This window comes from Nomascus leucogenys, chromosome 23, assembly GCF_006542625.1.
Source record: "Nomascus leucogenys isolate Asia chromosome 23, Asia_NLE_v1, whole genome shotgun sequence".
NCBI classification, from domain to species: Eukaryota; Metazoa; Chordata; class Mammalia; order Primates; family Hylobatidae; genus Nomascus; species Nomascus leucogenys.
In genome coordinates this window covers 25,707,301-25,722,139 of record NC_044403.1, presented here as the reverse complement: position 1 = coordinate 25,722,139, position 14,839 = coordinate 25,707,301, and the positions used below count along the sequence as shown (strand labels likewise).

General features: G+C 54.9%; 1 protein-coding gene across 2 annotated transcripts; it reads left to right on the top strand.

The window, feature by feature from the left end:
• Positions 1-178: 178 nt before the first annotated feature.
• On the top strand, positions 179-14,205 carry ATN1 (atrophin 1). Of its 2 annotated transcripts, none has more exons than XM_030804925.1 (10): positions 179-354; positions 5,753-5,941; positions 6,086-6,223; positions 6,375-6,488; positions 7,459-9,437; positions 9,715-9,937; positions 10,322-11,018; positions 12,766-12,909; positions 13,259-13,439; positions 13,632-14,205. In XM_030804925.1, exons 2-10 carry the CDS (start codon positions 5,915-5,917, stop codon positions 13,663-13,665), a joined length of 3,537 nt encoding a protein of 1,178 aa, XP_030660785.1. In that variant the 5' UTR covers positions 179-354; positions 5,753-5,914; the 3' UTR covers positions 13,666-14,205. The 2 variants fall into 2 exon arrangements, with proteins under 2 accessions (XP_030660785.1, XP_030660784.1); XM_030804924.1 differs by having other exon boundaries at positions 7,456-9,437.
• The last annotated feature ends 634 nt before the right edge of the window (positions 14,206-14,839 follow it).

Genomic DNA, 14,839 nt, shown 5'->3' with positions numbered 1-14,839 from the left:
GGCGCGGGCGGCGGCGGGTCGGAGCTGCGCCGAGGGCCGGGCGGCGCGGCGGGGGCGGGCGGCGCGGCCCGGGGCATTCCGGGCGGCCAGGGGGAGGCGGCAAGCCCGGGGAGGTGGGGAGCAGAGCGGAGATCGGGTTTTGCTCCGTGGGCCGGCGGGCGATTGGGGCCAGGCGGGGAAAAGGGGGGATGGGGGCCGCCCTCCGGGGGGGTCGGGCCCGCCGCCGCCGTCGTCGCGGCGGCGACTGAGGCCGAGAAGAGGAGGGGGGCGGGGGAGCTGCCGCCGCCGCCCCCCAGAGGCGCCGGAGCCCGGAATCCCGCCCGGAGCCAGCCAGCCGTCCCAAGCTATCAGCAGGTAAGGTCTGCGGCCGCCTGGGCCCCGAGCCCGCGGGGTTCTGTCCTGCCCGGGCTCCGGCCTGCGGCTCCCCACCCCCACCCCTCCCAGTTCCCCCTCCTGCCGCCGCCGCCTCCATTTGTTATTTTCCCAATCCCGTCCCCCCACTGCGGGCTCTGCCTGGCCTGAGGCCGGGGGCTCAGGGGGTGGGGCCCGCTGAGGAGAATCGGGGGCCAGGGTTTCGGGAGGATCGGGAAGGTGAGGAAGGAGGGAGGGTCTCCGGAGGAGGCCTGTGGGGCCAGAGGGTATCCGGGACCCACAGACCCAAAAGAGGAGGAACATCGAGGCCAGGGTTGGCGGAGGAAAACGGGGGATGCTGTGAGTGGGGTTCCGGGCGAAGGCAGAATGGATAGGAGAGATGGCAGCGAGGTGGGGCATGAAAGCTCCAGGAAAAAGCTCCAAAGGCCCAGAACACGGGTTCCGGAGCCTGGGGTTGGGGGGTTTTAGGAATAGACGGGAAGTGGGAAACGGGAAAGGGGTGTGGTAGGTGGAAAGAGGGATTGTGGCTGATGAAGCTGGGGGAAGCGGAGGCTTGGGCAAAGAGAGGTCCATTTTTGAGATGAGCCGGAGGTTTTCCAGCGTGGAAGTGGGAAGGCCATGTCTTTGTGACGGTTTTCATTCCCCTACTCCAGGTCACCTCTGACCCTGTTTTCCCCATCCCAGACATAGTTACTTCTTGGAGAGGGCACTGGGGCCCAGTAGTGTGGGTTGTCCCAAAACTAATGAGGAGGAAAACAGGAACACAGAAGGGAGAGTTGGGAAGAAAGGGGTTCTGGGAGGATGGAAATGAGAATTGAGCAACCTTATAGGCACTCCAAGCAAGTTGCGACCTCCACCCTCCACCCTCCAATTTCCGGAGCGTCCGCTGCCCCTGATCTATATAGGGATCTATATAGGGAGGCCTTAGTTACTGCTTTGAGCTCAAAGATCTCCCTTTGTGCATGGGCTTATTTCGACTAGGGTAGGTACCTTTAAGCTCCCTTCCCTGAGGTGCTATAGGAGGGTAGGAGTTGCTTTGGCAACTGGGAGGGGGTAGGGGGTGGCTGCCAGATGGACTCCTGGGATGGTCTCTTGAGGGGCACCTTTTGCCACTGTGTTGCTATGGTAGTGATCCAGTGGGATGTCCAGTTGGTTGGGGGGGCTTCGAATGTTTATTGGACCTCAGCCTGTGGCTATGCCCTTGGGACTCTGGGCTGGGTTTTGGAGGATGTTTCTGGATCTGTTGCTGAATGGGAGTTTCCCCACGGTGTCCACCCTTTCATGTTGCAGTCTGTTGGAACAGGTAGATCGGTTCCTTGCAGATCATAGGTGTTTCTCCAAGTCTCTCCACCTGGGCATGATGGGAGGATGAAAACGCTTCTGTTCAGGTTACACCATCTTTTGGCCGTTGGTTCTGACCTCTACCTCCCTTATTATGCTATTTTTTGTAGAGTTGTCTTTTTGCTTCTTTGCACTTTCTTTCATTTTCTAAAACTTGAATTCCTCTTTGAGCCTCCCTAACCCTTTTCCTCCTTCCCTCAGCTAACCTTTGGCCTTCTTCCCTGACCTTGTAGAAATGGCTGGGCTCCCAGGCCCATCCCAGGTGAGAGTGGCCCAGGACAGAGGGCTGTGAAACAGCTTCATGCAGGGGAAATAGTATAGAACAGGAGCCAGGAGACCTGTGTCTAGACCTGGCTGTGCCTCTGTGACCTTGGGCAAGTCACTTCTCTTTGAGCCCTGGCTTCACTTTTAAGATGAAGGGGCTGTAGTTGAGATGATCTCTGAGGCCTCTCTGAAGGTCCTGATTCTCAGAAGGCTTAGGCCAGTGCGTTATCTGCTGGTCTGGGCTGCATTGTTATCTAGGAGTCACTTCGGACTGGTTTGTTAGTCTGGCCGGTCCAGAATGATGTTGGGGGCTGGGCCAATGATCCTGAAATTTAGCCTTCGAGCCCCTCCCAGAGAGCTTGTGACTCCACTGTATTCCTTCTGACATCCCGTATTTCTCTCTTCTTTTCCTGTTCTTACTTAGGGGCTCTTTTTCTAGTTCTCACTTTCTTCCCAACCCAGTCTGGTCTTAATCATTTTCTTTTTAAAGTAAGGTAACGGCCGGGCGCAGTGGCTCACACCTGTAATCCCAGCACTTTGGGAGGCCGAGGCGGGCGGATCACGAGGTCAGGAGATCGAGACCATCCTGGCTAACACTGTGAAACCCCGTCTCTACTAAAAATACAAAAAAATTAGCCGGGTGTGGTGGCGGGCGCCTGTAGTCCCAGCTACTCAGGAGGCTGAGGCAGGAGAATGGCGTGAACCCGGGAGGCGGAGCTTGCAGTGAGCGGCGATCGCGACACTGCACTCCAGCCTGGGTGACAGAGCAAGACTCCGTCTCAATAAATAAATAAATAAATAAATAAAATAAAGTAAGGTAATGAAGGTGAATGTGCTTAGTATGTGGCCAAATACAGAGTAGGTGCTCTGTAATATTAGTTACAATGATTGCCTGCTAGGAGTGTAGGCTGGTGCTAAAACATGACCCAGGTCTAGAAACACACACAATCCAACCCTAACTCCTTTCCTCCTCTGCCACTCCTTATCCCCAGGATTTCTTGTTCTTTTATGACTGCTTTTCTCCTTCAAAGCTACTCATTGCTAGTTTTTATCAGATTTCAGGTGATTAAAAAAGAAGGGCGTACTATGATTGCTGTGTTCCTCAGGTACATTCCTGTGTTTCTCTGACCTTTTGGATCCCTTAACCTAACTGACTTGGTGAACAGGTTCTGTGATGGTGAAGGGATATGGACACCCTTCTCTAGGAGGGCCGGCAAAAATACACCAATCACAAATAGTCATCTTTGTTGTGCTTTTTGTTTAAGATTGTTTTCCTCTTTTGCTACAGTGGGTGTTGTTCTTTGGATTTTTTTTTTTTTTTTGGTTGATAGTATTTTAAAACCAGTCTACACAACAACTAAAAAATGTGGCAAAATAGCTGTAGTTGAAAAAAAAAAAAAGGCTGGGCACGGTGGCTCATGCCTGTAATCCCAACACTTTAGGAGGCCAAGGCAGGTGGATCATCTGAGGTCAGGAGTTCGAGACCAGCCTGGCCAACATGGTGAAACTCCGTCTCTACTAAAAATACAAAAATTAGCCAGGCATGGTGGTGTGCGCTTGTAATCCCAGCTACTTGGGAGGCTGAGGCAGGAGGATGGCTTGAACCTGGGAGGCGGAGGTGGCACTCCAGCCTGGGGAACAAGAGCGAAAATCCATCTCAAAAAAAAGTAAAGAAAACTAGTTGGCCGGGCACAGTGGCTCAGAGTGCCTGTAATCCCAGCACTTTGGAAGGCCGAGGCAGGCAGATCACCTGAGGTCAGTAGTTTGAGACCACCCTGACTAACATGGTGAAACCCTGTCTCTACTAAAATACAAAAAATTAGCCAGGCGTGGTGGCGCATGCCTGTAATCCCAGCTACTCAGGAGGCTGAGGCAGGAGAATCACTTGAACCTAGGAGGCGGAGGTTGCAGTGAGTGAGATCGCGCCACTGCACTCCAGCCTGGGCAACAAGAGTGAAACTCTGTCTCAAAAAAAAAAAAAAAAAAAAAGACACGTCTACTAGGCAGAACATCAGTTGAAAGTTCAGAAGACAGGCTCTGTTCCAGCAATTTTGTGATTCTAAGTAAATTGTGAAGTTTCCTGGAAAGGTTAGACTCACCCCTTACTGCCTGCATCAGTATGGTTCCATGGAGGTGAGTGAGAATTACTGTGTTCCTTGGGAAAAATACACTACAGAATATGGACATGCCGTTTACCTAGCAGGCCTCCAACTCAGAATAGAATAGATGGGTAGGCTTAGTCTATTCCCACTGGAGCTAGCAGCACTTAATTCAGGAAGAAAGACCTACTGAAGTTAGTGGGTTTAAAGGTCAATCACAAGAAAAGCGCACACACATCAGTGGAAAGGAAGAAAACAGTAAGAAAATACCATTTTTGCTCTCAAAAGATCTTACAATCAGTAATTTGCAGGGACTTGACACTTAGCAAAAAATACAAACAAGTGCAAATGAATACAGCTGGCTATAGGGATTTGGATAAAGATAGATACCTGCCTACCTGCTGATAGACAGATATGGATGGACTGGCTGTGAGAAGCTGTGTAACCCAGTCTACACCAAGTAGGAGGATAGGCTTAAAAACTGGTACATCTGTATTGTTTGCTCACGGATGTTTTGAGTCTTTAATCATTTATGTGAAAACTCTGACTTTTCCTCTAGCCTTAGGGAGCTCAAGTACTAGAGAATGGGTCCTTTATGGGGCTCTCAAAAATGAAGTTCTACAATTTGGGGCTACCTAGGTTTAGTCTTGGGATTGGTAGGGCTGTGTTCCTTTGTATTATAGAATGGGACATTCTTCTTCTACCTACTCTGATGTGAGAAAAGATTCTTTTCATATCTCTGTGACTGATCTAGGCCTTCTGAGAATTCTCCCCAGCAACTTCTGAGGAGAATATAGCAAAGTATAGAAGAAAGAGCATGGGCTTTGAAGTCACCGACGTGGGTTTGATCCTGGCTCTGTCACTGGTTCCTCAGTGTGTGAGGTTGGGCTAGTCCCAATCACAATCTTTGAGCCTCAGTTCCCTCACGTATATAATGAGGGTAATAATGCTTACCATTCAGGGTTGGTTGTAAATATTAAATGAAATCATGTATGTGAAGGGCTTGATATAAAGAAGGTACTCAATAAATTAATACTTCAACGTCATTTCTTTTTTTTTTTTTTTTTTTTGAGACAGAGTCTTACTCTGTCACCCAGGCTGGAGTGCAGTAGCATGATCTCGGCTCACTGCAACCTCTGCCTCCCGGGTTTAAGTGATTTGCTTGCCTCAGCCTCCTGAGTAGCTGGGATTACAGGCACGTGCCACCACGCATGGCTGGGTTTCACCATGTTGGCTAGGCTGGTCTTGAACTCCCGACCTTGTGATCCGTCCACCTTGGCCTCCCAAAGTGCTGGGATTACAGGCGTGAGCCACCATGCCCCGCTCCATTTCTTTATGTTCCTTTGTAAGGCTCTGTGGAATGTGTGTGTTCACAAATATCCTTTAGGAATCATGAAGGGTAAAACTGTGTAATCTCCTGGATTGGGGCTTGTAGGTGCATCCGAATTTTCTGCCCTCTGCAGAGATGAAAGAGATTATACTCTAAGCAGAGTCTGCCTCCCTTTTTGATAGCTAAGGTAGCCCATGGGGCATGCCAGCAATGGCTTGTGGTATCTGTACCTCTTGGCCCAAAGGCTTAGGGTTGGGCCGCTTGCTCAGTTCTCTAACGAGCACAATAGTATTCCTTTGTGACTCTGCTCTCCCAGTTGGAGACTCTGATGGTTTCCTTCTAACAGGTTTCATTGAAAACAGATCCTGCAAAAGTTCCAGGTGCCTACACTGGAAACTTGGAGATCCTGCTTCCCAGACCATAGCTGTGGGGAACTTGGGGTGGAGCAGAGAAGCTTCTGTATTCAGCTGCCCAGGCAGAGGAGAATGGGGTCTCCACAGCCTGAAGAATGAAGACACGACAGAATAAAGACTCGGTGAGTTAAAATGAGAGAGGTGAAAGATGAGGGGCGGGGCAGGCAAGCTAGGAGGAAGGGTCTAGAGAAGAACAAATAATGTGCACCATAAAGTTAGGTGCAATGTAAAGAACAGTGTTACCTACCTCCTTCCTCCTCCTGTAGATGTCAATGAGGAGTGGACGGAAGAAAGAGGCCCCTGGGCCCCGGGAAGAACTGAGATCGAGGGGCCGGGCCTCCCCTGGAGGGGTCAGCACGTCCAGCAGTGATGGTAAAGCTGAGAAGTCCAGGCAGACAGCCAAGGTATTCTGTCCTCAGGTCCTCCCACAGGATGCCCAGGCACTGGGGCTGAGGGTGTGTGTGTGTTGTGGGGGGAACTTCCTGTTTGGCAGAGGGTAACGGTGGAGCTTGGGAGGTAGGGAAAAGACAGAAATTTTCTCTTTCTCTCTAACAGAAGGCCCGAGTAGAGGAAGCCTCCACCCCAAAGGTCAACAAGCAGGGTCGGAGTGAGGAGATCTCAGAGAGTGAAAGTGAGGAGACCAATGCGCCAAAAAAGACCAAAACTGAGGTGGGAGACCCTTGTCGCCATCCTGACCCATCTTGTGACCATTCTTTTCTCAGACTTCCTTATGCTCACTATTCTTAGCTGGATCTCTCCTGGGACATAAGAGAAAGGCCAGATCATAGTGCTTACGAGAGCAGTTCTGTCTATAATATGCCAGAGAGATTCTTAGAGCTTTGACAGACCACCAGATGACCAGGCAGGGCCAAAGGGGACCAGAAGAGTTGGGGGATTCTAGTCTCTGGGTGAGAAGTCTTAGTGGGAGGAACAAATAAATCTTAAGGAAAATGCAGAAGTGGTCTTTCTTTTTTATTGTTTTTTGTTTGTTTGTTTTTGAGAAAGAGTTTTGCTCTGTCACCGAGGCTGGAGTACAGTGGCACAATCTCAGCTCATTGCAACCTCCGCCTCCTGGGTTCAAACAGTTGTGCCTCAGCCTCCCGAGTAGCTGGGATTATAGGCATGAGCCTCCATGCCCGGCTAATTTTTGTGTTTTTAGTAGAGACAGGGTTTCACCATGTTGGCCAGGCTGGTTTGGAACTCCTGGCATCAAGTGATCCGCTTGCTTCAGCCTCCCAAAGTGCTGGGATTACAGGTGTAAGCCTCTGTGCCCGGCCAGAATGGTCTAAGAACCAAGGGCTTGGGGGATGGAGGATGGTTAAAGTGGTGGTTATGAGATGGTGTAAGACAGGGATTTGGAGTCAGCTGTGGGTAGAGACAAGGTGCTTGAGATGGATCCTTGAAGAAGGAATAGGGTTTTACAGGAGGGAAACAAGACTGGCTGCTAGGGAGCAGCCAAGAATGTGAGGAAAGTGAGAAATCCCCAGATGGTAAGAGGTGGGCTTGAGCAAGAGTACTCACCACATCACAGTACAACAGTGTGCTGTGAGGGGAAATGATTTTATGCAAGAGAGGCCCCAAATCGCAGGGAAGCAAGAAAGGAAAAGAGAAAAAATGAGCCTTCCCTTTTCTACAGCAGGAACTCCCTCGGCCACAGTCTCCCTCCGATCTGGATAGCTTGGACGGGCGGAGCCTTAATGATGATGGCAGCAGCGACCCTAGGGATATTGACCAGGACAACCGAAGCACGTCCCCCAGCATCTACAGCCCTGGAAGTGTGGAGAATGACTCCGACTCATCTTCTGGCCTGTCCCAGGGCCCAGCCCGCCCCTACCACCAACCTCCACTCTTTCCTCCTTCCCCTCCACCGCCAGACAGCACCCCTCGACAGCCAGAGGCTGGCTTTGAACCCCATCCCTCTGTGACACCCACTGGGTATCATGCTCCCATGGAGCCCCCCACATCTCGAATGTTCCAGGCTCCTCCTGGGGCCCCTCCCCCTCACCCACAGCTCTATCCTGGGGGCACTGGTGGAGTTTTGTCTGGACCCCCAATGGGTTCCAAGGGGGGAGGGGCTGCCTCATCAGTGGGGGGCCCTAATGGGGGTAAGCAGCACCCCCCACCCACTACTCCCATTTCAGTATCAAGCTCTGGGGCTAGTGGTGCTCCCCCAACAAAGCCGCCTACCACTGCAGTGGGTGGTGGGAACCTACCTTCTGCTCCACCACCAGCCAACTTCCCCCATGTGACACCGAACCTGCCTCCCCCACCTGCCCTGAGACCCCTCAACAATGCATCAGCCTCTCCCCCTGGCCTGGGGGCCCAACCACTACCTGGACATCTGCCCTCTCCCCACGCCATGGGACAGGGTATGGGTGGACTTCCTCCTGGCCCAGAGAAGGGCCCAACTCTGGCTCCTTCACCCCACTCTCTGCCTCCTGCTTCCTCTTCTTCTGCCCCAGCACCCCCCATGAGGTTTCCTTATTCATCCTCTAGTAGTAGCTCTGCAGCAGCCTCCTCTTCCAGTTCTTCCTCCTCTTCCTCTGCCTCCCCCTACCCAGCTTCCCAGGCATTGCCCAGTTACCCCCACTCTTTCCCTCCCCCAACAAGCCTCTCTGTCTCCAATCAGCCCCCCAAGTATACTCAGCCTTCTCTCCCATCCCAGGCTGTGTGGAGCCAGGGTCCCCCACCACCTCCTCCCTATGGCCGCCTCTTAGCCAACAGCAGTGCCCATCCAGGCCCCTTCCCTCCCTCTACTGGGGCCCAGTCCACCGCCCACGCACCAGCCTCAACACATCACCATCACCACCAGCAACAGCAGCAGCAGCAGCATCACGGAAGCTCTGGGCCCCCTCCTCCTGGAGCATTTCCCCACCCACTGGAGGGCGGTAGCTCCCACCACGCACACCCTTACGCCATGTCTCCCTCCCTGGGGTCTCTGAGGCCCTACCCACCAGGGCCAGCACACCTGCCCCCACCTCACAGCCAGGTGTCCTACAGCCAAGCAGGCCCCAATGGCCCTCCAGTCTCTTCCTCTTCCAACTCTTCCTCTTCCACTTCTCAAGGGTCCTACCCATGTTCACACCCCTCCCCTTCCCAGGGCCCTCAAGGGGCACCCTACCCTTTCCCACCGGTGCCTACGGTCACCACCTCTTCGGCTACCCTTTCCACGGTCATTGCCACCGTGGCTTCCTCGCCAGCAGGCTACAAAACGGCCTCCCCACCTGGGCCCCCACCGTACGGAAAGAGAGCCCTGTCCCCGGGGGCTTACAAGACAGCCACCCCACCCGGATACAAACCCGGGTCGCCTCCCTCCTTCGGAACGGGGACCCCACCGGGCTATCGAGGAACCTCACCACCTGCCGGCCCAGGGACCTTCAAGCCAGGCTCGCCCACCGTGGGACCTGGGCCCCTGCCACCTGCGGGGCCCTCAGGCCTGCCATCTCTGCCACCACCACCTGCGGCCCCTGCCTCAGGGCCGCCCCTGAGCGCCACACAGATCAAACAGGAGCCGGCTGAGGAGTATGAGACCCCCGAGAGCCCGGTGCCCCCAGCCCGCAGCCCCTCGCCCCCTCCCAAGGTGGTAGATGTGCCCAGCCATGCCAGTCAGTCTGCCAGGTGAGCGGCCAAGTGGGGCGGAGGTGGGCCTGGGAGGGGGACGACGACAAGGCGGCGACGAGGGAGGGAGTAGCAGGGAGGGGCGTTGCGCTGGTGTAGTGTTTTAGCAAAGCACGCCCCTCTCCTCCGTCCATGCCTAGTGGCCAGTGAGGCCGGCAGCAGCTCACAGCCTGCAGGGGTGGTTTTGAGGCGGGGGCTGCAAGCACTCGCCGCGGCGCCGCGGGCTCCATCGGGCAGCTCGCACCGGCTGAGCACGCGCTGCTTCCACGCCCGGCAGGTTCAACAAACACCTGGATCGCGGCTTCAACTCGTGCGCGCGCAGCGACCTGTACTTCGTGCCACTGGAGGGCTCCAAGCTGGCCAAGAAGCGGGCCGACCTGGTGGAGAAGGTGCGGCGCGAGGCCGAGCAGCGCGCGCGCGAAGAAAAGGAGCGCGAGCGCGAGCGAGAACGCGAGAAAGAGCGCGAACGCGAGAAGGAGCGCGAGCTTGAACGCAGCGTGGTGAGTGCGTCACTGCCTGCGCCACCGCCTTCTTTTCCCTCCTTCCCGCCGCGCTACGCGGCTCGGTGGGCGGGCGAGTCACGTCGCCACCTGTCGGAGGGGAGGTACCACTGCAGCCCAGGAAATGGAGCCCAAAAGGTTTTCAGCGAGAGCAATCTGCATTCCTGGGTTGGGAAAAGGCATGCTCAGATGGGACTACCTGTGGATCCCAAGAAGGGCAAATATTCGGGAGGGGGCGGGGGTCGCAGTTAAGTTCCAGGTGGGCAGAGTTTCAGTGAGTTGAGGCATTTTGGCATTCGGCTGTCGAAACAAATGGGCAGCTTGAAACCAGCCACCTCTTTTCATAACTTCCGCTTTGACTCCACTTTTCCCTGTACCCCACAGAAGTTGGCTCAGGAGGGCCGTGCTCCGGTGGAATGCCCATCTCTGGGCCCAGTGCCCCATCGCCCTCCATTTGAACCAGGCAGTGCGGTGGCTACAGTGCCCCCCTACCTGGGTCCTGACACTCCAGCCTTGCGCACTCTCAGTGAATATGCCCGGCCTCATGTCATGTCTCCTGGCAATCGCAACCATCCATTCTACGTGCCCCTGGGGGCAGTGGACCCGGGGCTCCTGGGTTACAATGTCCCGGCCCTGTACAGCAGTGATCCAGCTGCCCGGGAGAGGGAACGGGAAGCCCGTGAACGAGACCTCCGTGACCGCCTCAAGCCTGGCTTCGAGGTGAAGCCTAGTGAGCTGGAACCCCTACATGGGGTCCCTGGGCCGGGCTTGGATCCCTTTCCCCGACATGGGGGCCTGGCTCTGCAGCCTGGCCCACCTGGCCTGCACCCTTTCCCCTTTCATCCGAGCCTGGGGCCCCTGGAGCGAGAACGTCTAGCGCTGGCAGCTGGGCCAGCCCTGCGGCCTGACATGTCCTATGCTGAGCGGCTGGCAGCTGAGAGGCAGCACGCAGAAAGGGTGGCGGCCCTGGGCAATGACCCGCTGGCCCGGCTGCAGATGCTCAATGTGACTCCCCATCACCACCAGCACTCCCACATCCACTCGCACCTGCACCTGCACCAGCAAGATGCTATCCATGCAGGTGAGACTCCTCCTTCCTTGCCCTGGCCCTTTGGGGCCACCTTCCCCCTATCATGACTGGGCTCTTTCGTTCCTCGGGCCAAGACGTTCCTCCCCTGGCCTGGCATGAACCTTTCCTGAGATTGCTGCCCTGAACTTTGCCTCCCTGACGTTCTCTCAGCCTTGTCTCCTCATGGCCTTCCCTGGCCACAAAGCCTGTATTCCCCACAGCCCAGTCCTCTCCATAGTCTAGTGTCCTACCCATGACAGAGGCCGAGGCGGGAGCCTTTGAAGGACACACCTTTCTATCCTCACAGCCCCATTCTCCCAAGCCCTTCACAAACCTATCTTCTTACTTATTTTTTTGAGACATGGTCTCGCTCTGCCACCCAGGCTGGAGTGTAGTGGCGCAATCACAGCTCACTGCGGCCTCGACTTCCCGGGCTCAAGTGATCCTCCTACCCCAGCCTCTGGAGTAGCTGGGATTACAGGCGTGTGTCACCATACCTGGCCAATTTTTGTATTTTTGGTAGAGATGGGGTTTCGCCATGTTGGCCATGGCTGGTCTCAAATTCCTGAGCTCAAAGCGATCCACCCACCTTGGCCTCCCAAAGTCCTGAGATTACAGACGTGAGCCACCATGCTCAACCCACAAACCTATTTTCTGATTTCTCTGGATTCAACTCTTTTTTTGCCACTTTCTCCTTTTCTCCCTGTGGGAGGTCTTTCATGTTCTTCCCCATCTCTAGATCTGTAACTTTCTGGAAAAGGCCCTGTAGGTTTGGGTTTGGGTGTCATAGGCAATAATGAGCTTTACTTACGATCCTTTCACCATTTTTTTTTTTTTTTTTTTTTTTTTTGAGACGGAGTCTCGCCCTGTCGCCAAGCTGGAGTGCAGTGGCGCGATCTCAGCTTACTGCAACCTCTGCCTCCGGGGTTCAAGCGATTCTCCTGCCTCAGCAGGCACTGCCTGCCCAAGTAGCTGGGACTACAGGCGCGTGCCACCAAGTACAGCTAATTTTTGTATTTTTAGTAGACACAGGTTTACACTATGTTGGCCAGGATAGTCTTGATTTCTTGACCTTGTGATCCGCCCACCTTGGCCTCCCAAAGTGCTGGAATTACAAGTGTGAGCCACTGCACCTGGCTTCCTTTTTTTTTTTTTTTTTAATTTGAGATCGAGTCTCACTCTTTTGCCCAGACTGGAATGCAGTGGTGCGATCTCGGCTCACTGCAGCTTCCACCTCCCAGGTTCAAGCGATTCTCCTGCCTCAGCCTCCCGAGGAGCTGGGACTATAGGCGTGTGCCACCATGCCTGGCTAATTTTTTTTGTATTTTTGGTAGAAACAGGGTTTCACCATCTTGGCCAGGCTGGTCTTGAACTCCTGACCTCAGGTGATCTGCCTGCCTCAGCCTCCCAAAGTGCTGAGATCATAAGGCTTGAGCCACCGCGCCTGGCCTCTTCTTGTCTTATTTCCTAAGCTTCTATCTTCCACCTCCTTCAAGCAGTCCACCTCTCCCTGTCCTTCCCCTCAGACCCTTCTGATGACTATAATCTCCTGTGCTCTGTCATCCATATGTCCGTCCTCCAGGAGGGCTCAGCCTGTCCACCCCTGCCAGGTCTCTAGTTCTTCCACTCTGCCTTTGTTCCACTTTGGAGCTCCTTGTGTTTGTCTGACTCAGTTCCCAGGCTTGGATCCCTTCACCCAAATGCATGGTTTGCCCTAAACCTGCCTTCTGGTGACACCTTCCTCTTCTCTGCCCTCCAGCCTCTGCCTCGGTGCACCCTCTCATTGACCCCCTGGCCTCAGGGTCTCACCTCACCCGGATCCCCTACCCAGCTGGAACTCTCCCTAACCCCCTGCTTCCTCACCCTCTGCACGAGAACGAAGTTCTTCGTCACCAGCTCTTTGGTAAGGGTGGAAGTTGGGGTAGGCAGCTCTAATGAGAAAAGGGCAGAAAGGAGGTTTTGGGTGGGGGGATGGGCCTAGTTGGTCTTGGGGAGGGATGAGGAGGTACCTAAGGGAGCTGGGCATGGGAATAGGAGAGCTGAAGCTCTGCCCAAGAGAAGCACAAGTTTTAGTGTCAGCCTAAGAGGTTTGAATCCCAATTCCATTCTACCACTGGCAACTTACAGAACTGGCTGTGTTACCTGACTTTTTAGTTCATTAACTTTGCATGTAAAGGAGCTGGCTATCCCCTGGTCCAGAGCAGCTACTTGTTATCCATTGGTCATGTGCCCCTTGCCCTTCCTGCTCACAGCTGCCCCTTACCGGGACCTGCCGGCCTCCCTTTCTGCCCCAATGTCAGCAGCTCATCAGCTGCAGGCCATGCACGCACAGTCAGCTGAGCTGCAGCGCTTGGCGCTGGAACAGCAGCAGTGGCTGCATGCCCATCACCCGCTGCACAGTGTGCCGCTGCCTGCCCAGGAGGACTACTACAGGTACCCTAGGGTGCCCCAGCCCAGGGGACATGGGCTCAGCGAGCCTGGGAGGGGCTGTGGACATGATACGGCTGGGCACTGTGCTCCTGGGGGAGGGAACTCCTCCTCTCCCAACCCCTTCGGCAAGAGGGGGCGAGGTCAGGGTTGGTCTCAAGTCTCTTACCTCTCTGCTATGCACTGCCCCTTCCCTAGTCACCTGAAGAAGGAAAGCGACAAGCCACTGTAGAACCTGCGATCAAGAGAGCACCATGGCTCCTACATTGGACCTTGGAGCACCCCCACCCTCCCCCACCCCGCCCTTGGCCTGCCACCCAGAGCCAAGAGGGTGCTGCTCAGTTGCAGGGCCTCTGCTGCTGGACAGAGAGTGGGGGAGGGAGGGACAGACAGAAGGCCAAGGCCCGGTGTGGTGTGCAGAGGTGGGGAGGTGGCGAGGATGGGGACAGAAAGTGCACAGAATCTTGGACCAGGTCTCTCTTCCTTGTCCCCCCTGCTTTTCTCCTCCCCCATGCCCAACCCCCGTGGCCGCCGCCCCTCCCCTGCCCCGTTGGTGTGATTATTTCATCTGTTAGATGTGGCTGTTTTGTGTAGCATCGTGTGCCACCCCTGCCCCTCCCCGATCCCTGTGTGCGCGCCCCCTCTGCAATGTACGCCCCTTGCCCCCTCCCCACATTAATAATTTATATATATAAATATCTATATGATGCTCTTAAAAAAACATCCCAACCAAAACCAACCAAACAAAAACATCCTCACAACTCCCCAGGAACATGGCTGTGACTGTTCTTTGCGGGATATGGGGGTAAGGCTGGGTCTCAGTGCAGCGGTGCTTAGAAAGAACCGCAGCCAGGGTCTGGCAGGGAAGCGGGAAGAGACCAGACCTTCTTAAGGAACTAGGTGTGGGGGCTGGGAAGAATTGGAGAGGGGATTCCTGAAAAGCCCAGAGCCTTGACTCAGCTGGAGGCGGTACCACGGGTGCTGGTGCTCCCTCCTGCCCCAAGGCTAGGCAGGACCACTGCGCGCCAGTGGAGGCCTCGGCCTGGGCTCTGGCTAATGCCTGTAAGAGGCGGGTGGATTGCTTGAGCCCAGGAGTTAGAAACCAGCTTGGGCAACATAGAGAAACCCCATCTTAAAAAAAAATCAGCTGGGCGTTGTGGTGCACTTATGGTCCCAGCTACTCAGGAGGCTGAGGTGGGAGGATCACTTTGGGGTCGAGGCTGCAGTGAGTCATGATCGCACCACTGCACTCTAGCCTGGGTGACAGAGCAAGGCCCTATCTCAAAGCAAACAAAGGAAACCCCAACCAACCAAACACTAGAGGCCTGGGATAGGCCCACCTCTGACATGGTCAGGTCTAGGAATCTATTCAGACAGGTCTCACTGCTAGGAGCCACCAGAGTCCT